Source organism: Hydra viridissima, unplaced genomic scaffold (assembly GCF_058129835.1).
Source record: "Hydra viridissima isolate aposymbiotic clone 2 unplaced genomic scaffold, HvirCarnegie_v1 scaffold_3, whole genome shotgun sequence".
NCBI classification, from domain to species: domain Eukaryota; kingdom Metazoa; phylum Cnidaria; class Hydrozoa; order Anthoathecata; family Hydridae; genus Hydra; species Hydra viridissima.
Genome location: NW_028324302.1, coordinates 19160281 through 19187312, shown reverse-complemented (window position 1 = coordinate 19187312; position 27032 = coordinate 19160281). Strand labels below are relative to the sequence as shown.

The 27032-nt window shown below is 28.4% G+C and overlaps 3 protein-coding genes and 1 long non-coding RNA gene across 7 annotated transcripts; all 4 read left to right on the top strand.

Moving 5' to 3' along the window:
- The first annotated feature begins 629 nt into the window (after window positions 1-629).
- Window positions 630-3801, top strand: LOC149891317 (uncharacterized). The gene is made up of 3 exons (XR_016450402.1): window positions 630-892; window positions 2217-2976; window positions 3038-3801. It is a non-coding gene; the product is annotated as an uncharacterized LOC149891317 (long non-coding RNA).
- Window positions 3802-8829: 5028 nt separating this feature from the next.
- On the top strand, window positions 8830-18227 carry LOC145201799 (SH3 domain-containing kinase-binding protein 1-like). 2 transcript variants are annotated; one of them, XM_090080776.1, is made up of 9 exons: window positions 8830-9062; window positions 9673-10179; window positions 11326-11486; window positions 11561-11615; window positions 13106-13425; window positions 13617-13656; window positions 15234-15560; window positions 17263-17357; window positions 17466-18227. In XM_090080776.1, exons 1-9 carry the CDS (start codon window positions 9059-9061, stop codon window positions 17676-17678), a joined length of 1722 nt encoding a protein of 573 aa, XP_089936902.1. In that variant the 5' UTR covers window positions 8830-9058; the 3' UTR covers window positions 17679-18227. The 2 variants fall into 2 exon arrangements, with proteins under 2 accessions (XP_089936902.1, XP_089936903.1); XM_090080777.1 differs by having other exon boundaries at window positions 8898-9062; window positions 11329-11486.
- Window positions 18228-21123: 2896 nt separating this feature from the next.
- Window positions 21124-26273, top strand: LOC145180536 (cytochrome b5 reductase 4-like). Of its 2 annotated transcripts, none has more exons than XR_016450400.1 (17): window positions 21124-21802; window positions 21891-21991; window positions 22088-22181; window positions 22343-22378; window positions 22629-22662; window positions 22810-22870; window positions 23006-23102; window positions 23249-23278; window positions 23772-23888; window positions 24059-24199; window positions 24332-24478; window positions 24591-24680; window positions 24763-24817; window positions 24897-24986; window positions 25228-25428; window positions 25526-25656; window positions 25870-26273. XR_016450400.1 is itself a non-coding variant. In XM_090080778.1 (17 exons), the coding sequence occupies exons 1-16, from the start codon at window positions 21592-21594 to the stop codon at window positions 25578-25580; spliced, it is 1560 nt and encodes a 519-aa protein (XP_089936904.1). In that variant the 5' UTR covers window positions 21124-21591; the 3' UTR covers window positions 25581-25620; window positions 25870-26273. The 2 variants fall into 2 exon arrangements, 1 of the variants encoding a protein (XP_089936904.1); XM_090080778.1 differs by having other exon boundaries at window positions 25526-25620.
- Window positions 25392-26273, top strand: LOC149891316 (cytochrome c oxidase assembly protein COX19-like). Of its 2 annotated transcripts, XM_090080779.1 has the most exons (3): window positions 25392-25428; window positions 25526-25620; window positions 25870-26273. In XM_090080779.1, the coding sequence occupies exons 2-3, from the start codon at window positions 25577-25579 to the stop codon at window positions 26111-26113; spliced, it is 288 nt and encodes a 95-aa protein (XP_089936905.1). In that variant the 5' UTR covers window positions 25392-25428; window positions 25526-25576; the 3' UTR covers window positions 26114-26273. The 2 variants fall into 2 exon arrangements, with proteins under 2 accessions (XP_089936905.1, XP_089936906.1); XM_090080780.1 differs by lacking the exon at window positions 25392-25428 and having other exon boundaries at window positions 25548-25670.
- Window positions 26274-27032: the final 759 nt, after the last annotated feature.

The window sequence follows — 27032 nt, the reverse complement described above, 5'->3', positions numbered from 1 at the left end:
AGGCGGTGTGAATAAAAAGGAACTACTTTGAGACGGTTTAAAAAAACTCTTGACTCAGGCCTCTTGTTTTCTCCCTTTAAATTCTATTAATGCGTAGATTTCAATTTCAATTGCAACTTGTTCAATTTCTTGCATTGAAACGTCTATTACAAGAAAATACTAAGTTAACTGTCAATCATGATAAATGAGTTCTGGTCACTGTAATCATAAGTTCGAACTAAAATACTTAGCACATGTACATTACCTAATCTCACGCAAAAAGTTCTAAATTTTAGGAAGATTATAATTTTAACTACTTTAGACTACAAAGAGAGTTAGGTGGAAGTATTTAACAAGAAAAGCTACACTTACTATCTGAAAACAAAGCAGGTAGGTGTGTATATATATATATATATATATATATATATATATATATATATATATATATATATATATATATATATATATATATAATATATATATATATATATATATATATAATATATATATATATATATATATATATATATATATATATATATATATATATATATATTTATATATATATATATCTGCTGTGGAGAGCTAATTTTCCGGAAAAACTATTGTACACAACACAAAAATGCGTAATCAGTAAATAAATTAAATTATTGAAATTGAAAGCTTAACAACAAAAAATAAGATTTCAACTGAAGAAATACTTTCATTGTTTTAAGTACTCATCACTGTATAAACTCGTTACCAGACCGAAAATTTATAAAAACTATTAAAATAAAATTTAGATTTAAATTTGGCAGTGTTAATTGTTTTTTGTCTGCTGCAATTTGTTAATCATGCTTGGCTTCACACGTTTGTGGATTCTGTTTCGAATTTTTGGTCATTTACTTAAAAGAAAAAGACAAGTTTATTGTTGGTATGTTTAATTTATAATATTTACTTTAAGTTGCGTGGCAATATGGGTCTTATTTTGGCTGATTTTAATTTTGAGTAGAAGTAATTAGTACATAGGTTAAGATTTTTCTTTATATATTCTTTAAAGTTCACTTTAGAATATTCTTTTGAATGAATTTAATACATTAAAGATTTCCTATATTTTGAAGAGGGTCTGGGAAATCTTCTCTTAGCTGGAGCTTAAAAACAAAAATTACTTTGTATAAACTGGTTTATTAAGGTCAGATTGTGACAGACTCACATTACCTGGGGTATCTGTGGTAATGAGCATCTATGTCACAGTTTTGCCCTCAACCCTGTAAATGATAAATAGAGGAGTTTATAATTATAATACCTATCCTAAAGTATATAACTGAAAGTAAAGTTGCTAAATTGTTATGTAAAATCTTAACAAACAACTGAAATATTATAACAAATAACTTTTTAAAATATACACTAAGAAAATATACACTAAGAAAAATCTATTATAATGTTGGCTGAATATGCTTGTAAATGCTTACATACATATGCACAATATCAATTTGAGCCTTTTTTTAAAAATATTTTTTTGAAGCAGTATTTTGAATCTTATAGTTAGGTTTTTCCTTACCTGCTTTGTTTTCAGATAGTAAGTGTAGCTTTTCTTGTTAAATACTTCCACCTAACTCTCTTTGTACTTTCTCTGTTCCTACAGTTATTTCAATATTGCTTTTATTTTAACTGATAATAGACCTAATCAGAGGCTTAAATCATCAGAAATTAGCCCTTGTAAATCTGATATAGGTAAGTTGGTGAGTAGTAGTGTTAAAAATATTTAAACATTTTTAAACTAGTATAAAAAACATTTTCCACAAGCTTTCTTACTTTTAACAAAAATAAGTTCTTGCGCTCTGTAATTTTTTTGACCTTCAAAATCCTAAATGAAGTTGAATGCCACCTGTCACGTTAAATTTTTTTTTAGATAATTTCTGAAGTAATCCTTGCTCTTTGACTCATTTCTATCTTAAGTTTCAGATTACCACAAAGTCTGAAAAATAAATCTTAAACACAACCAATTTTATGCAATTTTTTTAGAAAATCACCGAGCTAAATTTTATTAATAAAATAGTTATACATAACAAATGGTTTGAGAAAAAAATTGAATTTAAATCAATTTAAAACTTTGTGTATCAATTTTTTTACAACATTTTCTGGTACATTTTTAATACGCAATTGATAAAAACAGAATTAATATTGTAGCATGAGCTTTAAGTCCACTTTACTTCTTATTTGTTGCTTTTTAATTTTATAAGAGTTTATTTTATTAGGTGGGTCTCTGGACAATCTGCGAATGGAAAAGTCAAACATTTTAAGATTCACTTGTAATAATTCGTGATGTTTACCTTCTATAAGATTTATATGTTACAAACTTGAAGATTGATACGAGGTGTAATGTCTGTCATTATTTTTGTACTTCTTGAGAGCTTTATTGAATTTTGTAAACAGTTCACAAGATATTAAAAATTAAACCTAAATAAGAAGGAACCCATTGGAATGCTTGCATTAATTTAAGAATTGATAAACATGCAATAATGGCACCCAGAAAGAAATATTAGTTTTGTTTTTATTGAGGCTATCATATGCAGTAAAATCAGCAAAAAATCTAAAATGAAAACTTTTCATTTTATTTCAGACCAGAGTTCTTAATATACCAAATTATGTTAATAGTATTTTTAAAATGCAAAGTTGTTACTAATGTGACATTCATTTTATGAATGTGAGATTTTTTTTTTGGAATTCGTCACCTGAGAATATAGTAGTAGTATATACCACGTTTTTTTAAAAATGAAACGAGTTATAATTTGAAGGTAATTCAAAAAATTTGTAGGCAGGTGTCATTTTTTTATTTTTAACTATCATTTCTATTGTTTGTTTTTTTATTATCAAAAATGTATCCCTAGCGAACCCTCAGAATAGTATCGCATAAGCTTACGCCGAATGGAGCGCATAAATTTGGTCAGTTGAAAATGTGTTCTTGTTGAATTGCGTGTTTTAAAAGTTTTCTTGAGTGGTTGCTGTAGAAAATAGGTGCCTATAGAACTTTGACGCATCATACTGTATTTTCTTGAGTGGTTGCTGTAGAAAATAGGTGCCTATAGAACTTTGACGCATCATACTGTATTGTTTTTCCAATTAATCTGATGAAAAGTGATCGAGCAGAACTTCATTTAGTAAAATTTTGAGTAAATTTATGCCATGACAAACTTGACGTATAAAAGTTACTGTGTCAGTGGAAAGTTGTTTAATGCGTTTACCCCCGGTAACTGCCGTTTTAAGTTCCATTATCATCAAATTGCAGTTTAAAGTCTTAAGAATTCTTGATGACTGTTTGCTCTATATGTCCGATATCTGTTCCTTTGTCTTTATCATTTATAGTTATTCACCAATGAGAACTTTACTGAAAAATACAGAAGTATAAAACTATAATCAGTGTTATATGAGAATGTTTCAAAAGTGTTGTATAATTTTTTGATATTCTTAACACTGTCTCACTCAATAGGTTTTGGAACAAAAGAAATTTCATTCAAACACATTCAAAGAATTTCATTTAAAGGAGACTTCTGGATTCAGCGTTGTTCAAATTCCCCCGTTTTCCTGGTAACTCCATCATTAAAAACTAATTCCTAATGTATTTTCAATTACTAAAGGTTACTATGGGTTACGAAAATATTTTATTCGATGTACAAAATCAAATAGTTAAATAAATTCCATAAACCTGCACTTCCTTTTTTTCTTTTTTACATTTTTAAAAACAACTTTTACTTTAGCACTCTCTAAATCAAATGACTGATTGGTGAAATTTATAGTTATCAAATTGTTGTCAATATTAATAAAATGTTGCCAATATAAAAATCACGAGCAAGAAGTCCGCAATAATTTTAAAGCAATATTAGATCTTCGGGATCGCCATTTATGACCATGTTGTACTCAAAATAGATGGATTGTGCTCAAAGCTCAAAAAAAAAGTACCACCATGGTAAAACAAGTTTACATTTGAAGACCTCAGTTGAAAATCCGGCGATGCCACATTTTTCTTGCTTTAGGAAAATCAATTTTTAAACTTTAAAACGTTCCGTTTTCAATCGTTTCATTTTATCCTCTTTTATAAGGACTGAGACAGGGCCGGATTAAACAATTGTGTGGCCCTGGGGCACTGAAATTTGTGGGGGCCCTCGAGAAAGATTTTCAAGCAAGTATAGCTAACGTTTAGTACCGTTTACCGGTACTAAAATTGTATTGTAATGTTATGTGTTAAAAACTAAAGTAACTCCGCATAAGGTTTGACCATCATATAAATTGGGGGTAATGCTAAAGCAATGTATGGACAAATAAAAACAATCAATAGACATGAAACATAATGATATAAACATGTATTTTGTTCAACTTTGTAAAAATTTGTATCTATTTTTACAAATATACATCTGTTTTTATCGTTACCCTTATTTAAGGCATGTCACTGAATTTTTTTTTCATAATTTGTGGGGGCCCTGGGCTAGCGCCCCGGTTCCCCCCCCCCCCCCTTTAATCCGGCCCTGGACTGAGATGCTCTTTAAACTTGACGATTTAAAAAACATATGAAATGTTTGTTTGCTATCTTATATTTGCTATTTTATTTTTTATTATATTTTGCTAAAATGCTAACATATGCATGCCTATTTGAAAACGTTAACAACTCAAAAATTTAAAAAATGTGACATCTCTGGTTTTTTCGCTGAGATCTTCATTTATACTATATTATATATATATACATACATATTATATTACATATCGTCAGTGAAACTGCAAAACCTCGTAATTGACTTTTTGAAAAATATACTTTGTTATTGATGATACGTGGTTTTGCTTTCACATTTTGGGCTAATGTAGTTACGTGGTTATGTCACGTGATAAATTCTGTGTAATTCTTTGGTCGGACTGTTAAGAGCTTTTGCAGTTACATGGATACCACTTTATAGAAACGTTTTAAATAATAAAATATAAAAGCCCAAAAGTTGCTGTTACGAGGTTTTGCAGTTTCACTGACGATATATTATATGTAATATAATGCATAAATTTTATTTACCATGAAAAGAATTAAGAATTGAAATAATAAATTTGTTCTCAGGAACGTTTGAAATTGTTTAAGTATTTCATGTGAGTTTAACATGGAAGTTGAAACCAATTCTCAAACAGATAGAAAATGGAACCTCAAACTAAGCATCTGCGTCTCGTTATTTTTTTATTCAAAACAATGATATCCGGTGTAGCGTTTTTAATTTACTGCCATTAAAATTTTACTGCGCAGCAAAATTCCAACGTAAAAATTTTACTGCGCAGTAAAATTTCAACGTTGGAATTTTACTGCTATCGTTATTTTTTTACTGACTTTTTTAATGTACAGTTTCTGGCGTTTATTTTTTTGGCGTTTTCAAGATGTACAAAAATATTAACTTTCATGATATCAGGAAATACTTGAATGACAAAAAGTTTCCTGAAGGTGTAAATGAGAGAGGAAAAAAGGCAAACTTTAAAAGGCAATGTAAAAACTTTGCAACTATAGACAACAAATTGATGTATTGCAAAAAAAATAAGGGAAAATGCATAGCTTTACATAAAAAAGTGAATCAAAATCTGGCCTGGAAAGTAAACTATCATTTAATGTATGCATTAAATAATAAAAGTTTCATTAAAAGAAAAATTGAAGTACCCTTAGTTTTATAAAACATGTATATTTTTACCCGCCCCTCCCAAAAACTTTAACATCTCTTCTTTTCTTGATGACAGTAAAAAAATAATGAGCGCAGTAAATTTTTAACATTAAAATTTTACTGCGCAGTAAATTTTTAACGTTAAAATTTTACTGCGCAGTAAAATTATAGCGTTAAAAATTTACTGCGCAGTAAAATTTCAACGGAGTAAAATATTAACATGACACCGGGACACAATTTTAAAATTCCGAGCCAAGATTATTATCCCGATTTATAAATTTAGTCCTGGACAGTTTTTTTCCTTTGTCTCGTTATTTTTCTCCGGGACATTTTTCGTCTCGTTATGCTGTTCCCGGTTTATTTAGAGAAAACGATTCCGAGACGCAGATCCTTACCTCAAACAAGAATACCTCTTCATAACCCCCTCATTAGCCTGTGATGTTGCAAGATATATTAGATATATAAAGTTTTTCACTCTTTGTTTTTATTCTGGAACACGATTGCCTTCTTTTTATTGTCCATTTCCGTAGTGTTTAGAAATCGAAGAATCTCATCAAAACTAGACCAGATGTCTCGGTCATGTCATTCTTTGATAAACTAAATACGCTACATAGATCCCATTATGAAATGTTTCGAAGCAGAGCTCATCATAAATTTTAATTACAAATATAGGCATCCCATCACAAAAATGGTATAACATTAGAAGTATCAAGCGTAAATGATGTAATTAGAGGTCTCTGTTTTTTTCTTAATAAACATATCGTTGACGTCAGAAAATATGGGTTTATCTTTCTCAAGAAAAAAGCCTAAGCGAATGAAACTTTTTTTAATCGATACGTTCCTCCACGCACTGTTACTGTTTCGAAATTTTGCGGGTAGTGTAACTCAGATAACAGCCCTTGAACAAATAAACTGCAATGTGGAATGGCTTTTATTCATTCTCGCGCTGATTACTGTCACGTGGAAAAATAATTATCAACATTACAAGTTGTTGTGCGTTTTCATTTTTATAATTAGTGTGATATTTTTTTTGAAATGACATGTGGAAGCTGAAATGAAAATAAGATTTATGTCTTTTACATGACAAGAAAAAAATTTGATTATTGGTTTAAAAATTATTTACGAAACATTTATATATAACTATAATTTTAAGAAAACAACTTTTGTAACTGTTGTTCTATTTTATTCTAATATGCAGACTAAATAAAAAATGTGATATACACACAGCAACTTTTAATGAGTTTAAAAAAAAAAGGTTAATATTTTTTTACAAAATCCGGACAAAGTTCAATTGGAAATTCCCGTCGTTCTATACCTCGTGTAGAGGTCGCGATAAGTGGGCAAATAACTTTAATGCCTGCTTTTAAACAGTCAACCTCAAAACAGTCGCCTTATTGAATCCACATGCGGAGTATAAACGAAGAGCCGCGACTATCGAAAGTGTTCGCACTGGACGTTCGGCGACAGAATTTTTGAGGATCCAGGGCAATTGGTTCGAAAAGTGTCATCGGTTATTAATGTAAATGAAAAAACTGCGTCGAATCATCGAGGAGAACCTCCGCTACAAGTCGTATACAATTAAATTGAAACAGATGTTTTACGAAAAAAAACTGCTTTTGTGTTCCTTACGAGTCAATGCTACCGAACGACTTAGGTCTCATGATCGGTTCTTTTGAAGTATAACTTTCTGCTAGATCCGAATTAGTTAAGTGTTTCTGGATACAATGTGTTAGCAACAGAATTTACATATTAATAAGAGAATTCTTTTAAAGATTTGTGAGAGGAGAAAGAGTAATAAAAAACTTTTTAAAAAGAAAGAAGTTTATTCAACAAAATTTTTTAAATGATTCTTTAAATGTATGAGGTTATTCATGACATTCTTTAAATTTATGAGGTTGTTTTGACATAAATTGCAGTTTTGGTCTACTGCGTGGTGCTATTTTAGGAATATTTTAGGAAAACAAATTCTACTTGAAAATCTATTTGAATAAATTCGAGAGGCAACTGAGTATATGTGAAATTTCTTATCTGCCTACGTCATGCAAAAACTAGATAAAGCTCCAAATGGAATTTTATACACACATTTTTACAAATTTGCGCAACTGCGAATTGGAGTTAGTGCGAGCGTTATACAGAGGATTACCGCGAATTGGAGTGAGCGTGAAAAGATTTTTTAGGGATGTTTTAAAATTTTTATCAAATTTTTCTCATCATTTTATTTGTTTGCGAGACGAACGCGTTACATTTCAAGCGTTCACGATCTTTTCTGTAATTAGGTTAGTAATTATTTAACAAAGTTCTTCCCTAAATAAAGAAAAAAAGACCTATAAAAAAGATTCGTTTTGAGTAAACGCAGCAGAAAGCGCTTATCGACATGCTTGGGGGGCTTTGATTAATGTGATAAGATGAATGTCCTATAGTAAAGGTTTGGTACATATTATATTATCTTAATAGCTGAACACAGAAAAGTGGAAGTAAAGGACAGAAGTCTGAGTGTTTTCTGCACACGTAAACAAAAAGATGTTTTTCATGATCGTAAAATAAGAATTACGACAGAGAAGTTGGAAAAGAATGATTTACCTTTTTGGAATTTTAAAAAGGTACACTCTTTGACCATCGAATTGGGATCAATTGGTGCTGATGTTGGAGCAATGATACCACCAGGCCTTTAAGGTAAATCAAACTTTCTAAAAGAAGAATTTTTTATGCACATGAAGCAGTAAAAGTTTTTGTATGACAAATTTTATGCAACATAAATTTATACGCATACATAAATTTATATGCATAAATATATTAGACACTTTTGAAAAATAAGTTAAAAAGACTATATCGAATAGCACTATTCAGCATAGGCCAGTCGAGAGGATGAACGAGATCCAGGCCAACTTTAGTGGGCCGGTAAAGTCAAATTTTAAATCTATAAATACATAAATTATTGTAAATTCGATTTATTTTAAAAGAGCGATTTAGATGATATGAACTGATTTAGAATTTGCACTTAAAAAAGTACGCAGTTATTCAATTTTTTTTGAAATGTTATTCCTATTTCAAGTCACATTTAATTCAGAATCAGCATCACGTTTGCCTTAATTCGTAGTTTGTAGCTAATAAGTTCGCAGACCCAACCGCAATCTATCTTTTTGCTGGATTTATAAGAAAATGTGATGACGTATAACATCAGAACTCTTTCGCCGTCTTTTTTCTTTCATCCTGAGCAACTGAGTTTCAAATGAAATGGGCTTGTAAAATAGAAAACAAAGCACATAAGATTATGATCCATACGCTAGGGAGTTGTGCAAAAATGTCTAATGAAAGTTCATAGCTTTTCACAGATTCCGTTTTTGGAGACTGAATTTATTTGCTTTTTATTATTCAGAAAACATAGAAGCTGCATTTAAAAAAGAATTTATCTTTTCGTAGCTATGGGTAAAGTTTTTTTTTTCGCTTTCTTTACTACAAAATCTTCATTTCAAATTCTACACTCTACCTTCACAATAAATAGTTTAACTTAAAATCTGCTGCCACAAATATTTTGAGACAATTATTTAGAATAAAACAAGTAGATGTAAGTTATTTTGTAAAATTTCGTTTCAAAATATTTAATTTTTTTTTTTTTTATTTATTAGAGTGGATCATAAAGTATATACTTTTGTTTCAAATACTATTCAATTCTTTATTAATAAAGTGATTCATATAAAGAAATACTTTCTATTTATTCAAAAATTGTTAAATTTAATTTCTTCATAATTGAAATTTAAATATAACTTTGATTTTAATTTAGTTATGTAGACACATAAAAAATATTATTTTTTTAAAATTATATTTATCTACATCAAAAATTATTCAATAATAATAAATTAACACTGCATTATTTAATCATTAAAATAAATGTAACCATTTCTTTTATAGCATAACACAGTTGTAAATAGAAATAATTTTGATGAGGAAAAAGTGTATATGCCAAGCATTTAATTTATCATTTAGGATTTTTTTAAATTTTTTTATAGAGTTTTTGGATAATTTTTTCTTATTTTAGTTTCTGCTAAAGTGCTTTTTGAATATGAAGCTGAACAACCAGATGAACTCACCCTAGTGGTTGGTCAAGTTATAAATAATGTTAGTCAACAAGATGGTGGGTGGTGGGAGGGTGAAATTAACGGAAAACGCGGAGTCTTTCCTGAAAACTTTGTTGAAGTTATAAAAGATACAATTTCACTTCCTCAACCATCAACACCAACTAATGCGAAAACAGCTAGCACTGTAAAAAAAGCAAGAGTTGCATTTGAGTATGATCCTGAGCAGGATGATGAACTAGTACTGAAAGTTGGAGAAATTGTAGAAATTTTAGAAGATAGTGATGATGGATGGTGGAAAGGTAGATTAAATGGAAAAGTAGGAGTGTTTCCATCCAATTTTGTAGAAGTAATCAAAGAAGAAACAAAATCATCTCTACCAGCTTTACCAACTATACCACCACCTCTACCATCATCACCACCAGCTTTGTTACCTCAACTTCCTGCATCTACTGATACAGAAGTAACAGGTGCATTTATTTATATTTTGTGCATTAAATTTATTGTTGCTATTGGTGATGCTTTTAAGTTTTGAAATGTCAATAATTGCTTCAGTTAAATTAAACTTGATTTAAAAAAAAAAATAAGAAAAATAGTTAAGGAGGAAATAGTTTTAGTATTATTTAATAAATCTTATATTTAAAGATTGTTCTCTGAAAACAGTAGAGATTAAACTCTTACTCAAGACCTATCACATTTCAATGAAAACAAGGGTTATGAAAAAGCATTCTATCAAGAAGTGTTTTCAATGTTAGAAAACAGCAAAGATCTCAGTTTATTGTAAAAAACCTCTTGTAAATAATAATAATAATAATAATTTTTTTAATATGGAAAGTTGATTTTTTAAAATAAATAAAAAGTTTTAATGAACTTAAGACTTCCTTTTTGGCTAAATTTATTGCTTTAATGAAATTTTATTTTTAATTTTTTACAATTTTATTGTAATTTTAAAGATTAGCCTAGAAATATTGGGGGCATACTCGTGCTATAATTTATTCTTTTTAAGTGTTTCAATAATTGCATCTTTTGAGTCTTGATGATAATTTTCTTGAAAGACAGACAATTTCTTCTTCTCCATATATTTGTTTCAATATATTTCTTGTTTTTAAGCATGAATAGAAATGACATGGGTGGTTTTTATTGGAATAAATTCTTAAGGAAAAATTTAAGTTGAGTATATAATTAAGTCTCCCTTAAAAAAAAAACTGCAAGATTTAACTTCATGAACAAGTAACCATAAGACATAGTCTTGTTTTAATTGTCTGGCTGATCTTGTTATTTGGTCAGAACTATTTAAAATAAGAAAATATTTTTTAAAAATATCTCAAAAAAAATTTATGTTTCGGTAAGAGATATATATATATATATATATATATATATATATATATATATATATATATATATATATATATATATATATATATATATATGTAACTTTAAAATATGTTTTTATACACACATTTACATTAGTAGAAAGTAATATACACCTCTAATAAGTTATGTATATGTATGTATGTATGTATGTATGTATGTATGTATGTATGTATGTATGTATGTATGTATGTATGTATGTATGTATGTATATATATAGGTTTACTTATTTTAATTGATATTAGAAGTAAAGGAACGCCCAAAGTCTCAAGTTGGTGGAGTTGGGTTTGGGCTAACACTTGGAGATTTATCTAGAAATAAACTAAAGAAAGTTGGAAAGGAAACTGAAGATTATAAAAAACCTACTCAAAAGGTTACGCCATTAGAACCTTCTAAATTAGAGAGTGTAAGTAAAATTCCAGTAATCTAGTAATTTTAAGCTGTCATTTATATTTGTCAATGGAATCTTTTTTTATGTAGCTTAAACCTGTTGCAGCTCCACATCAGAGCTTTCCTCAGTCAGTCCAGCCATCAGGTGGGTTTGATTTCCTGTTCTTTTTATGCTCAATCTTAAAATGTTTTTTTGTTATAAAAGAATAGTTTTTAAACTCGAATTATAGTTTGATATAAATTTTTATAATTTATCATATAAAATATTCTTTTCTATTTTAACTTGAAATAAAAAGACTGTAATACCATTTGACTTTCTGAGAATGAAATAAACTATATCTCTGACATCATTTGGTAGATTTTAAATCTTTTGTTGTTATTATTGTTATATATTATGACAATTTTTACTCTTAACAAAGTTTGCTTAGTTTTTAATTTATTTTTTTGGTGTTTGTAGTAAAAACACTTTTGTTTCTAAAATTCTATATTTAATTTCTATTTATATTAACTATTTTTATATTGTTTTTTATTGCAGCATGTAAATAATATTGTTGTAACTAACACTAACATTTTGTATAATATATTTTATTTTTGTATTTTATTTGTGAGTTTTATTTGTGTTATAAATTTATTGACTAGAGGTTTCTTTAGTTACAAACACTGATAAAAGTTTCTTGAACAAGGTAGAACATATTCGGATTGCAATTAAACTGCTTCATTGTGTATAGTTTCAACTTAACAAAATGTCATTCAGCCTTGTATATCACCTCTCTATAACAACAACAGTTATAATAACATTTATTATTTCTCTTTAAAAACCAAAATTCTGTTTTTCATGTATTAAAACCTGGTGCCTCTTAAGTGCTCTTACTAAGAACACATTTGATGCACCAGAATTTTTTTGCTAAGATTACTAACAATTACACACAAATACACATAGTTATACATGATTACATACAATTACACTTAAATTTTACATATTTTTTTGTTACATGTGTGATTATTTATATTAAAATAATGTATTATTATAAATAATATATTATTATGATTATATATTTTTTAGGAAACCTTTTATTTTTTAAAGCCAAAAATGTTCTTATTTTCAATTCATCTTTAAAATTCCAATAAAAAGAATTTTTTATAAAGAGTTCTTCATTTTCATATAGGAATATTTTCTTATATTTAAAGCAAAAAAATTTAGGTATATTTAATTATTTATCATTTTTCTTTTAATTCTTTTCTAAAGTTATAAAACAACTGAGATCTTTTTTTTTTTTTTTGTCATAAAAAATCTTATTCCGCGTGAAAACTTTTGTAAAAAATTTGTAAAACTTTTCGTAGAACATTAGTACTTTTAAAATGATAACATTTAGATTTACTTGTTTGATATTCTCATAATTGGTTTGAACTATGTTAACATATATATTAGTTACCTAACTTACCTAACAAAATATGAAAAAAAAAAATTACATTAGAATTTAATATAAGAAAAAGTATTTTTGGTTTAAATGTTTAAATCCTTTATTTTAATATTCACGTTCTTATTTTCTTTTTAAAAAAAATTTTTTTTTTAAGTAAGATTTAAAATTTGAGAATAACTACTTTAACTTATTATCGACCTCTCATTTTCTGCAGCAAGTAAAACTATCCAAAAAGCGTTGGTGACATATGCATATGAACCAGAACTAGATGACGAATTGGCTCTCACTGTTGGTGATATTGTGACAATAACCAACACAAAAGTGTTTGAAGGTTGGTTAGAGGGAGAGCTAAAGGGAAAGGTGGGTTTCTTCCCTGATAACTTTGTAGAGCTGTTACCAGTTGAAACAATCAAAGAAGAATCAGGGCTTGAAATCCCCAAGTCTCTGTTCAGTAAAAGTTCAGTGAAAAGAGCTGCAAAAGAAAACCCATCAAAATCTGAACCAAAAGAATCAACAGAAAAGCAGAAACCCCCAGTAAACTTCTTACATTTTTTGTTCTTTCTAAACAAGTAAAATTTGTCTTTTAGGTTAAATGATTTTATAAGTCAACTGATAAAAATCATAAAATCGAAATATCATAAAATGAGACTTTAAATAAGAATTCTTACTAATTTACTAAATAACTAAAAAAAAAAAAAGTCAATTATTAACAAATCTCTTTACAGGTTGGAGTCATGGCAAGTGATAACAGCAACTTGAGGCAGGGTAATGTTTTAAATTTTTGTTCAAATTAAGTTGCTTTAAATAACTAAATGATTTTTTGTGGCTATTTGAAGTTTTTTAGGGAACTAATTATGATAACTGCACTCGTTAGAATATTTAAAATGGCAGCATTGCAAATTTAAGTTGATAGCATGCAAATTGGGACTTCATCTGACCCTTGATTAAAATCTTTACCTCAAAAGAAAGTACAAGAATTAAAATCCTCTGATTGTCTTTTTTAGTTTTGGATTTCACATGGATTTCTATCTTGAGCACATCCAGTTCTTTATATTTTACATTTTGTAAATGTACACATTACTCAGAAACTTCTAATATAAACTCATATATTACTTATGCTTCAGATTATTCCCCATCTTATATTTTTTCTCATAACTTTGTTAATCTTTTTTTTTCAACTCAAAAGTTCCAATTAACTTGCTGAAATTTTTTTTTGTTTCAAATTCTTTTTTTTTTTTTTTTTTTTTTTTTTTAACTTATTTTACAGTTGTGATTAATACTTTAACAAAGTGGTTATTTAAATATTAAAGTAGTGATTCATACAAAATACTTTATTTATAACTATAACCCTGAAAAATACAACTTTAAGGAGATGTGAAGCTTAAAAGGAATGTGCAAGAATCTTTTTTAAGTTTTTTTAACCTTTTTTGTTTATTTATCTATAGTTTGTGTAACGGTTGCACCAAAATGTTTTATGAAGTTGTGGCAAACTACTTTTACTTCATAAATATTTTATTTGTGTATTATTTATAAATCTACCTAAAAGTATGTTACTCAGATATAAACCAGCAAATTTACTGATGTGGAGCCCAAGTTTTGTCTTTATCTGCCATATTGGTAATCAAGACGCACCTTGAGCTCTTTTACACAGTGGTTAAATAAAAAGCAATAATACTTTGTAGTTTCCTGTTTGGTCTGAACAGAAAAACAATATAGACAATTATTCTGCATCACTAATGTTATTTTTAACAGAGAATTGGAGTGAACTCATTTATTCTTCTTTTTCATTTTCTGTCATTTCTACCATTTGCTTCAAGATTTTTTGCTGCTATAGGGATAGGCCTGATGGTAAAAACTGGCCTATGCTTATACCATTAAAAAGTCCTGAAATGAAAGACAAACTGTTAATCTGTGATGACAATCACTCTTTCTTGGTAATAATGGTAATAATGTTGGACACTTGCCTAATAATAATATGATGAAATGACAGTTTGTTTTTCAACTACTGTCTAAGCAGCAATCTTAGCTTCTAAGTCATTAGAAAAATGGCTATTGAATTTATCTGAAATTTTTCTATTTCACAACAAATACAAAAAGCTTTTATTTATTGCGAAACAAAGAAACAAATCAGATAAAAGCAGATGAGATTTCAGTATTTTTAAAATAAAGTAAAAACACTAATGATTGTAATACAACAAGGTTGTTGTTGTTGTTGTTGTTGTTGTTGTTGTTACTATCATTATCATTACTATTACTATTATCATTATTATTACTATTAATATTATTAGCTGAGCATAATTTTGATCATGATTATTATTATTCATTTATGCTGGTTTATTTAGAGCTAGAGACCAAACTTTCAGCCAACAGCCAAATTGATCCAAAGAAAGGAAAACTGCCTCCTCCACCTGGTAACAAACCTAAGCCTTCAATACCTACACAGTTGAAACCTAAACCACCAGCCCCTATCCCACCAAAGTCCGAGAGTGATGCTGCAGCTCCCCAGAAGTTTTTGGGAATCCAATTGCCTCGAACAGGCTCTATGTCAACTCCCAAATCATCTCTTGTGACTCCTGAGAAAGAAACTTCAAAAAAAGATACTGTACAACCAACTGGAAAAAAAGAAGTTTCAGAAATTCCTCCAGAAGAAAGCAAGCTTAATAAAAAAGGTTTTTGCTCTATCTTTGTTTTCTCACTTGCAGTACTGTAAGTAAGTTTTAGCCCAGCATAATTTTAGAATTATTTTTTATTTTTTTCTTAACAATATGAAGGACTTACTAAATAAAATAGATCAGGTTTATAGACATATATATTAAAAACAAAAATATCTAAAAAGAATTTAAGTTAAATGATGCAAAAAGAAAAAAAATTATTTCTTCATACGTCCACCTCTTTTATTGATCACAGAAGTGATTCTCTTGGGACTTGATTTGTATAAATTTATAATGAAATTTTATGGAGTATTAGCTCACTCCCTTTTTAACATTTGGAAACATTCTTCATCAAATAATCCCAAACATATTCAATAATATTCAACTCTGGACTTTGAGGAGGCCAGTTCATTACTTCTAGAACTCCCCCCTCACACATGTTCTGTAAATATTTTTTGGCCTCTTAGGAATAATTTTTGGGATCATTGTCTGTAGAATGAAATTACCAATTAGTCACATTCCAGATGGTATTGCATGATGTCTTAAAATTATTATTTCTCAAATATCATTCTCCTGTAAGTTTGCCATCAATTCTGAATAAATCACCTACTCCAGATAATGGCATACAACCCCAGACTATAATAGTACCTACCCCCTGCTTAATTGTTAAATATAGATAATCAGGGCGATAAGCCTCTCCAACCCTTTTTCTATATATTATCATCTTCTGCTACTGAACAATTTAAATTTTAGTTCATCTGTGTATAGTACACAGTTTAACATTTCTTAAATTTAATGATAATGCTGTTTTGCATATTTAACTCTTTTTTCTTTATTTCCATGATGTAACAAATGGTTTCGAACTGCAACACACCCTCTTTACTCAGCTTTTAGCAAATGCCGTTGAATGCAAGATGAGGAAATGTTGGTACCAGTTGCAGCTTGAATGTCTGGGGCCTGTTCACTGGATGTCTGAGGTTTTTTCCAATTTTGCACAGACACATCTTTAAAATAATTTATGCTTTGGATTCCTTTTTGAGTTTGATCCTCAAGAGATCCATGTTTTAAATTTTTTCATAATTTCTCTAATGGCAGTCCTTGAATATTTTGTTTTTTGGACAATTTGTCATTGTGAATAGCCTTCTTCATGAAGCACAATTTTTTTACATTCCAGTATTAGAATTTTACCCATTTCAGAACTTTGGTATTTTATTCTTAGAAAAATGAAAAACAATATTAACCACACAATATCTATGAAATGTCTTTATAAACTGTACTATCATCTAACATGAAGCCTTCACAAGAATAAATAAACAAAAAAGCAAGAGCAAACTAAAAACAAACGAGTTGATACAAGTTGGTTCAGATTAGCATATAAAGAAAATCAACTATTACATACTACTATAATCAACTATAAACTAATTAAAATTTTGATAAATATTTCTTTTGTTTGTTAAAATAGTATTGTTTGAAATAAGACATTGTTTCATATAAAAAATATTCAGAAGCTAACGTTCAATATATGTTTAAAAAACATGAGTTTTAGTAAGTGCGCTAAAACTTACAGTACTGTATATTTAAATTAGACGTACGAAAGTTTATAGTTTTACGTAAGTTACTGGATATTCTGCATGGATTAACACTATCTTAAGAGTTTTCTTTTTTTGATAATCATATAATGATTGTAATAATCAATTGAAATGGTTTATCATTTTTATAGATTCTGTAGATTTAGACTCTATTAAACCAACAGATCCATTAAAACATATGCAAAGAGCAAAGGCTCCTGGGAAAAATCTTCCCTCAATCTACAGAGTATGTTTACTTATTTTCATTAAAAATATTTTTTAAACGGTGTCAGTTTATCTTTACTAACGTTGAGCTTTTTTCAAAGATTTTTATATTTTTGTTTTTTTTCTACAGCATATCGAAAACGCAGACGACGTTGATGGACTAAAATCTCAAATAACTTTGCTTGCTGATAAAATGGCGGATATGGAGAAGCGTTTTAAGCTGCTCATTTCTCAAGTAACAGACGACCTAGATAATGAACGAAAAATACGGCTTAACCAGCAAGTTGAACTAGATCGTCTAAAGAAACAATTGGCATTGCTAACAGATCATTACGATAATTAATCGTCTTTATTTTATCACGTGTCACTTTGTGAGACGTCATCGAATGTTTTTATAATGGTTTCTGAATAGATTTTTATAAAATTGCTTTTTTTGCCTGAAGAATGTTGCAAAGCTTGTAAAAATTCATTGTAAACGAGCGAGTGTGTGATGCCTGTTTTTTATTCTACGGTACTTGAAGGAATTGCTCTCGTGTTTGAAAAGTTATGAGCTCAATAAACTGGTAGAAGTTGTTTTATATTTGTTTGTTATTTTTTGTTATTTTTTGATAATCGTATTAGTAAATTTTAAATTATTCTTTACCTCGAAGTTGAAGTGTACGGTTTTTATAAGTTCCTTTTCTTTGATACCTAAGATAATAATTTTAGTCTGCAGTCATCCTAATGACATAAAATGCTGTACGGCAATTTCGCTGGTTCTTTGAGCGTTATACATGACTTTTTTTATATATATTTCAGTGAACAGACTTTTATAGTTGATTAGCGTCTTTTCTTAAGATGTTTATTTTGTAACATGATGTATATCGCCATGAAATATAAATACCTTTCAAAATTTAGTTACAAATTGTTCTTCAACAAAAGGCTCGGTAAGTAAAAATTCGTCCATCTTTACTTAATACTTTTATGCACATTTGACACAAAATTATAAGAGCAATTTAAAAATAATGCCAGCGCGTATCGATGAAACTTCAAAACCCACTAAATGTGTTAAGTATGGAGAAGTATATCTAATTTGATTCTTCATCTACCTCATAAAACATAGAGAAAAAAGCGATCTGTTTTACAAATCGTTCGAAATTTATTCCGAATTTGCGACTTTATCCTCTGCAGTAAAATTAAACAAAAAGATTTTTATAAAAAAACAAAAAGCCCAAGTGGAGGTAAAAAGAATAAATCTTTTATGGACGTTTCTCATTTGGAATGACAAATCAACAAAATTATGGTTATGGTGAGGAAATATGCCTAGAAATAGAGCAAAAATAATTTTTTTAGCGGAAATATGCTTTCTATAATGTGTTCTCTGCAAAATATTTTAACTATTGGTAAGTCTGGCGAATCAACCGTGCGTGCGTCAGAATAATTCCCAAAAAGTCAGTTTTTTCGATATATAAATAAAGATAAAAGCTGAAGAATATTTTACTACCAGACAGCGGTTGGTTATAAATCACCATGGAAATGATAATGAGGAACAAACTGCAGTCTTGCTCACTCGTTTTAAGCTTTTGCTTAGGCTCTTGGTTGTATAAACTCAACGGAAACGCTGTCTAGACAAGGATTTGACAGTAATGAGATGAACTACTGAGTAAAAAATTAAATTTTTTTTAATGTGAAGCAATCCACTGATGTAGTTTGTTTTACAACTTACGGTATATCTGTAATGGAAAAGACGAGCAATGGCTCTCCTGCTGAATATCAATTTTGTTTTGCAAATCCATTTAGCAGTCGTATGATGACGTAGATGTCATGTACAAAAAAAAAAAAAAAAAAAAAATGATACTAATAATAAAAATATTAATGATGAAGATCTCGATAATGATTCTGATGAAAACTTTGATATCATCAATGATGACAATGTGGATAAAAATGAACTTATTGAACAAGTTCCTGATCTTCTTCTTGAACTTCCAAAAGATCAGGAAGAAGGTCAGGAAGAAGGTCAGAAACTTGTTCAATAATTTCATTTTTATCCACATTGTCAGTTTTGGAGTAGTAAACTGCTGGAACTCAATATGCTCCATGATTCAAATATTCGTTAAAAAAGTAGTATATAAATCTCTTGTGATTTTTTAAAATTATATGTATTCTCTTTTTAAAAAAATTTCCCGAGAGCCCGGGGATGGTATCAAATTATCCTGGAATAGAAAAAAGTCCGGGAATTTGCACCCCCTAGTGATAAAACTCTGGAGAGTGCTTTTCAATGGTTTTTCTAAATTCGCACGAGTCACAATTACGTCATACAATACGTCGGGTCTTCAAGCAATTTGAATTATACAGTATAATTCAAATTGCTTGAAGTATAAATTATACTTCTGTTTTTTTTAGTTACAATGACAACGCAGACCGACATGACAACGCAGACCGACATGATAACGCAGATCGACATGATAATAATTACTTAAAAGTAAATTTAGTAGATATATTTTAAATAAATCACATTGATAGCAAACTTATAAGTTTATCTAATTAGGAAAACTAATTTTTTCCTTTGGAATAATATATCATCAATACAGAATTTAATTTTTGATGGAGTGGTTAGTTTAAATATTTTAAGCCTGACACATATATGGTGAAATAACATTTTCTTCTGAACAGAAATAAAATTTTCTACTTCAATGGAAAAAGTCGGTTGCTGAAAACTTTCTCATTCTGTTTCCATTCCAAACTATGCATTCCAACACAAGTTAAGTCTGAGTATTTGTTTTTTAAAAAAAAAAAAAACATTAAATAGAATAAAAAAGCAAATTAATGTTACAAAGGAAAATTTGGATAAATATTTTTCCTTCTATTTATTTTTTTAACATGAAAAGTAATGAAAATGTTTTTAATTACTTTTCTGTTCAATTCCCCCTCTTTAACATTTTTTTTTAGAAAAATATAAATGTCATTCCCTTCCCCTCCCCTGGCAATTGTAGTTGTAAGTTAGAAAAAAAATATGTTTAAAAAAACCTTTTTCAATTTAAATTTAAAACAACTGATGCAACTTATGAGCTTCTTGCACACAAGGTTTTTAATACCTGACTCAGTTAAAGATGCTGTGATACGAGCAATATTTTTACCCATTTTTATTCTTCCCTAAAAAAAAGTTGAAATACCCCACTGGGGGAGTGAGAGGAATTTTCCCTCGTTTTGGAAACACTGTTATGAAGCAGTCGCGTGTTTATCAAAATATTTCTTTTGATTAAAAATAACACGTTTTTTTTACTTGAACATGTTTTTAATACAAAAATAAATAACAATATTTTAAATGTAAATATTCAAAGAGAAATTTATAATTAATTTTTCTGTTGTAAATATCCTAACTTTTGTTAACTTCTGTAATGAAGACACGAAAATGGTTTTCTGTGATACGGACACCAAAACGAATTTAAATCAATAGTTTTATCAGAAATGAAACAAGAAATTCAACTCTTTTCTGTATTTAATGGTAGTTCTCATCTCCACTCATCTATTTGGAAAAAACGTCTTCTAATAAAAGTTCAGTCTCTTATTTTTTCAATTGGTCGATTATAGCGATTGCAACCTTTGTCGTGTTCTTCTGAGCGTGAAGATAAGAGACGTCATAAAATATCTTTAAAATGGATTTGTTGTAAATAAAGAAAAGAAAAAAAAAAAAAAAAAAAAAAAATTGTAATCAGATTTAAAAAAGTAAATTACCGACCTTTGCGATTGAATTTCTTTGTTATCGAAGTTAACAATGACGCATGACGACAAAATGTTCTGGGAGTTATCTTAACTCGTAGTGCAAATTATTTCCACTTTAAATATGAAATAACATCTCATAAAAATGTGCACAATGATTTGTTATAAAAAGATAAATCCTCGTGACACACAAGTTCTTTTATAATATGATTTCGTATTATATAACGCGTCGTCAAAAAAGCAGGTGTATTTTCCACTGAAAAGTTCTATTTTTTTTGGCAATTTTAATGAAAAATTACTAAATGAACTTTTTTCTCTGCTTAAATTAAATACTACAAAGTTTAAGCGATGACAAGATTTCACGAAACATATTCCATGTCTTGTTTAAAGGCAAAATTTAATTCAATTTGAAGAAAGAATAGTGTAAACAGAGACTTAACTTCAACTTTAAACTGGGTTGTTCTGCGAGTCTCTCCGGAGGGTTTAATGGTTTTCATGGAAGATCCATAAGTCCCAATACCCTTCAATTAAGTCCTGGCAATTTTTTTGAAGAAATTATGATGGGAGAACCATCATCTCCCTCATCTTCCTCTCCACAAAGATTAGTTCGAAACAAGGTTGCATTAAAGCCAGGGAGAAGTCTTATGCATTGGATTCGGTATGTAAACGAAAATAAAGTACCAGGAGTTGGAAGTAGGACTGGTTGTATTACTCTTGAAGAACTTGCTGAGCATAAAACTGAAAAAGATTGTTGGACAGCTGTCCGAGGTAAAAAATTTTATAATTAAGATGTTAAAAAAGCTTTTTGAAGCTTTGAAGCAGATGTGTATGTATAATATTTATAAATATTTTGTAGGAAAAGTTTACAATATCACTCCCTACTTAGAGTTTCATCCTGGAGGCATTGAAGAGTTACTGAAAGGTGCAGGAATTGATTCAACCACACTTTTTGATCAGGTCTCTAGTTTTAAAATACTGTTTCAGTGAAATTTAATTTTCTTTTTCTTTTTGTGCGTATTTAAAAAAATAACTAATAAAACTATTTTATTTCAGAATCATCAATGGGTCAACATTGAATCAATGTTAGCAAAGTGTTATTTGGGGCCATTAAATGTAAAAGTTCTAAAGCCATTGGCACCAACAGAAAGTATTATCTTTTGCTAAGAAATGCACATTCTATATTTAAATTTAAAAAAATGTCGCATCATGTTTTTAAAAGTATTTATTTATAATTTTTTTCCCAGTAACCTGGAAAAAGCCTAATGAATATGTTTTAGACTATAGTTAATGATTTATCATTTGCTTTAGGTCTGACTGTTCCTCATGATGCTGTTCGCTCTAACAGTATGAATTTTACAATTATTTGCTATTTATTGTTAATTCTCTTAGTATAACAAAATAAAAGCATTTTTTGGGTTATTGATAAATCACAGAACATATTTATGTATAAATTACTTTCATATGTTGATTCAAAAAATGAAGCACTAAATTTTGGTTTTCATGATCAATGTTGATCAACTTTATAAAGCTATAAACATGATACTAGAAAGTTATGAAATGAATTATTTAATTTTATAACTTTGTTTTGATTTAGCTTATACCCTCACAAGCATTGATGAAAAGCCCAGGTATTTTTATTTATTTTCTTTTTTTAAATCTATATAAATTTTTGCTTGGTTTTAATCTGAAACTTATTCTCTTTTAAAAGCCAAAGAAGCATTTTTTATTTTATTGTAACTTTATATCAGGATAAGTGTGTATAATGTTCTTTTTAGATTTGATTGGTACCAGACCTCTAATGAGATTTTCATTACAATAAATGCAAAAAACGAAAAGGTGAAAGACAAATTGTTTGCATTTAACTAAAAATGTTTGTGTATGCATTTAAAATCTGAAGAAAACTATTTTTTAAACTATTGCTGATATTCAAGAGAATAGTAGGAGTTTTTTTTTCTGTTTTTTATGCCACAGGGGATTGAAAGAAGTGATGTTATCATTGATTGCAGTGGTGGAGAAAATTTGGATGTAAAATTGTTGCTTGAAAATAAGTTTTTTCATGTGCATTTTAGTATGTAAATGTTTTAAATTTTTTAAAATGTTTTAATAAATTTGTAAATTATCTTTATAACTTTATTTGAAACATTTATAAAACAGTTTATATGTACTAATCAAAAATTTATATTGAGTGTAGTATTTTCAAACATTGTTTTTAAGGATTGGAAAGACAAATCTCTTTTTGCTTATGTAAGTGATTTTTTTTATATTTAACAGATTTGGTACTCTTTAGTAAATTAAAAGCCCCAAAATTTTCTTGTATTTTGTAAATGGAAATTTATTTTGATTTTCTTTATTTTAATATTTCTAGCATTTTAACTTTTTTCTCTTTCTTAAAGAACTGCTTTGTTAAGTTTTAGTTAAATGGAATTTATTTTGAAAACAGATTTTTTTTTTTTGCCATGGAGTCTGGGATTAAGTAACTGCTTTTGGATTTGAAACTCTTTCTCATTAAAATTTTGATACAATTTGTTTTTTAAATTCATCTCAGGGTGATTCTTCATGACTTACCTTAAATTCAACCTGTTCATTAAAAATATGTGTATTTGATATTTAGTTCTCCCTGACTTTTTAACTCTTAAAAATCTTAACAAGTTTTATTATTGCTCAATTTTTGTCTTTATTTTTATAAGAAATTTCATTAAGAAATTGTTTTCAAATACTTAGTTTTTTTTTTCTGCAGTAAAGTCTATATCTGCAAACAAAGTTGAAGTTACACTTACAAAAAAAGATCCAAATATCACATGGCCAAACCTCGGTCTTAAAAATATTGAGCATGTTAAAGATAAAAGTGAAAGAGGTTTTTTTTATTTTTACTGTTCACATTATTCCTACTGGTTGGGTACTAATTGATTGTATTATGATATAATGGGTTAATTTTTATTTGAACTTTTTCTCGCTTTCAAACAATTTTCAATGGATTAAACTTACCATTACTAAAGGCTCATTATTATTATTTTTTTTTTATAGATTTAATATTTAGAGACTGCCAGATTGCTTCTGTGTCAGCAGTTACACACAACACAAAACTCTTTAAAGTTAATATTCCTGATAATGTCATTTTTGAATGTGCTATCGGACATCATGTTGTTCTAAAAGAAGATATAGAAGGTCTGTACTTTGGGCAGTTTTTAGGCATTAAAATGATCAAATTAACATTTGAAGATGTTATTTTTATTTGTAAAAGTTTTTATTAATCTTCAATTTAATAAAGATCTTTTTTTTTTTTTTTTAATTTTTAAGATATGGAGATTCAACATAGCTATACAGTTGTTGCACCCTCCTTAATAGTCAATGAAATCTCCTCTGAACAAGAAAGAGCAATATATTTGATGGTGAAAAATTATCCTGAAGGTGTTTTAAGTCCACGTATAACAAGTCGAATCAAAGGTTTTGCTTCTGTAATTTTTTGGGCTCGTAGGAAAAAAAAATAACTGGATTTTTTCAACATTAGATTTATTTTTTTTTTTTGTTTTACTTTTTACTTTTTGGAATGGTTTAGGTGAATACTTTTCAATGAGTGAAAGTATTGGAAACTTCCCCAAGCACTTTTTAAAACTATCAAGTGTGTTTCTTATTGCTGCTGGTACAGGTAATCCCTTTTATACAATGGTTTTTGACTTTTTTTTCAGCTTGATTTTTTACTAAAAGGAGAAATTATGCGTATTTTTTAGGGTTCACACCGATGATTCGTTTGATTAATTATTATCTTATAAAAACTCAAGAGTGGTATGTAGAATTTTTCCTTCCAGAAGTCACAAAAAATGTAAAAGTGCAGTTGATATTTCATTTTTTCTGAATTTTTTAGCTTGGTGAAGTTGCTGTTTGCTAACAGAACAGTGAGTGACATTTTATGGAAAGATCAAATTGATGAAGCTTCCCTAAGATTTCCAAAAAGGTCCGGTAAAGTTTTATTGTTTGATATCTATTAAATAATTGTTGAAAATTATTGAATTTACTTATAAAATAATTTATAATATTTGTTAAAATGTAGTTCCTATAGCATCCTTTTAGCACTGTTAATGAGTTATATTACAAGTAGAATTAAACAGCTGGCTCGTTTATTTTCGAAATATTATTATATGAAACTCTAAAATGCTGTTATATGATACACCAAAATATTCTTTTTTTTTTTAAAGATTTTTTGCTTCTTATGTCCTGAGCCAACCTAATGCTGACTGGTCTGGTCTTTCGGGCAGAATCAATCAAAGTATGTTAAAAGAATTTCTAACTTTCGTTCCATTAGACACTTCAGGTGAAAATCCTCTGGTTTTGAAATCTGCTGAAGAAAGCTTTGTTGCAATTTGTGGACCAGATAAATTCACTGAATTAATGAAAAGGTTTGATTAATCGCTCTTTTTCTTCTTTTTCTTTTTCTTCTTTTTTTTTTGTGAATGTGAACTTTATAAGATTTTACTTTTTCTCACTTTAATTTAGTTACGTGATTGATATTGGAATACCTGAGCAACAAATACACTGTTTCTTGGGATGATTTTCAGTTGCGCACTGCATGATTTTTTAAGTTGTGCAGAGTATGAATATTCAGTTGCAAAATGAATTTTAAGACAGTAATGAACTGTTTGTAAATAGTTAATGTTTTTTTATTTAATTTGTTGGAACTTTTTAAAAAGTTTGGTAGGAATTTTGCTGTTTGATATAATTTATAAGAGCATTGTTTTAATATATTGTTTTAAATTATTTATTTCAGAAGTGTTAGGTATTTATTCATAACTCGAATTAAATTTACTTGCATTTCGATTTCCTCTTCATTTAAACTTTAGATTAAAATATATGAACCCTTCAAAGAAAGTATTTAAACCGACCCCTCCTATGAAAGGGAGTTTCCCTCTGGACCATGAAGGCGAATGTAAAGAGTTTATGAAAAAATTTATGACCTGTTTGAAAGAGAATTGCCAAGAGAATCACCTTTGTCGTCTGCAATCAAAAGAATACTTGGAATGTCGTATGAAAAATGGATTAATGACTGTGGAGGAGTTTTCGAGGTTGGGTCTAAAAGATCTTTGAAAATTTGAACATTTTAATGTGACGACCGCTCTCACTGCTAACCTCGAAACATTTCATTGCTTTCAGTGACGTCATGGTCAAATTACACTGGACTCGGGTAGTTCGGTTAAACTGAAGAGCTGTTAAAAAGCGTTCATTTTTTTAGATTTCCATTTTAAAACTTTTCTGATTTATTTTTATATCCGTTTTTAACTTTAAGATCTATAAGGTTTGTGTGAATTCCTTATGAAAAAGCACTTACTAAACTTCAGTGCGCCATTTTTTAAAAACGGTTTCACGAACAGTTTTAGTGACGTTTGTCTGATGGAACGAACTTTTATTATCTTTAATCTTTAGGAAATCTTTAAGTTATAAAAAAAGAAAATTCACTTTACATGAATCTTGGAATAACGATTCTTATCTCCAAAAAAACTGTATACTTTAAGGATTTTTTTGCATACAAAAATTGTCGAATGCATCTACAGGCTGCAGGTGGTAGAAAATTACATTTTCTAATAGCCAGAGAGTGTGCTTTCATAATATGACGTTAATGTTATCTTTATTTTAAAATATGGTGGCCACAGTCCTGTAATGTCCTGGATTTTTACAAGTGTCCTGGAATGTCCTGGAAAATTAAATTTTTTTCAAAAATGTCCTGGAATTTTTTTTTCTAAATCAAGTTCAAAAACTACTAAATAATATTGAAGTAATACAAAAATTTTTAACGCAAAAAAAAAAAAAAAATTATATAAATGGTTTGAATTTGATTTTAAATAAAAGAATTATCTATGATTTATTATTTTATACATATATAATATTCTATTCTATAATTCAATCAATATGAATAAATTTAATGTAAAGATAATTGATAATATTCATTTAATAGGATATAAAATGTCCTGGAAAACGCAACAAAATGTCCTGGAATCTAACTTTTAAA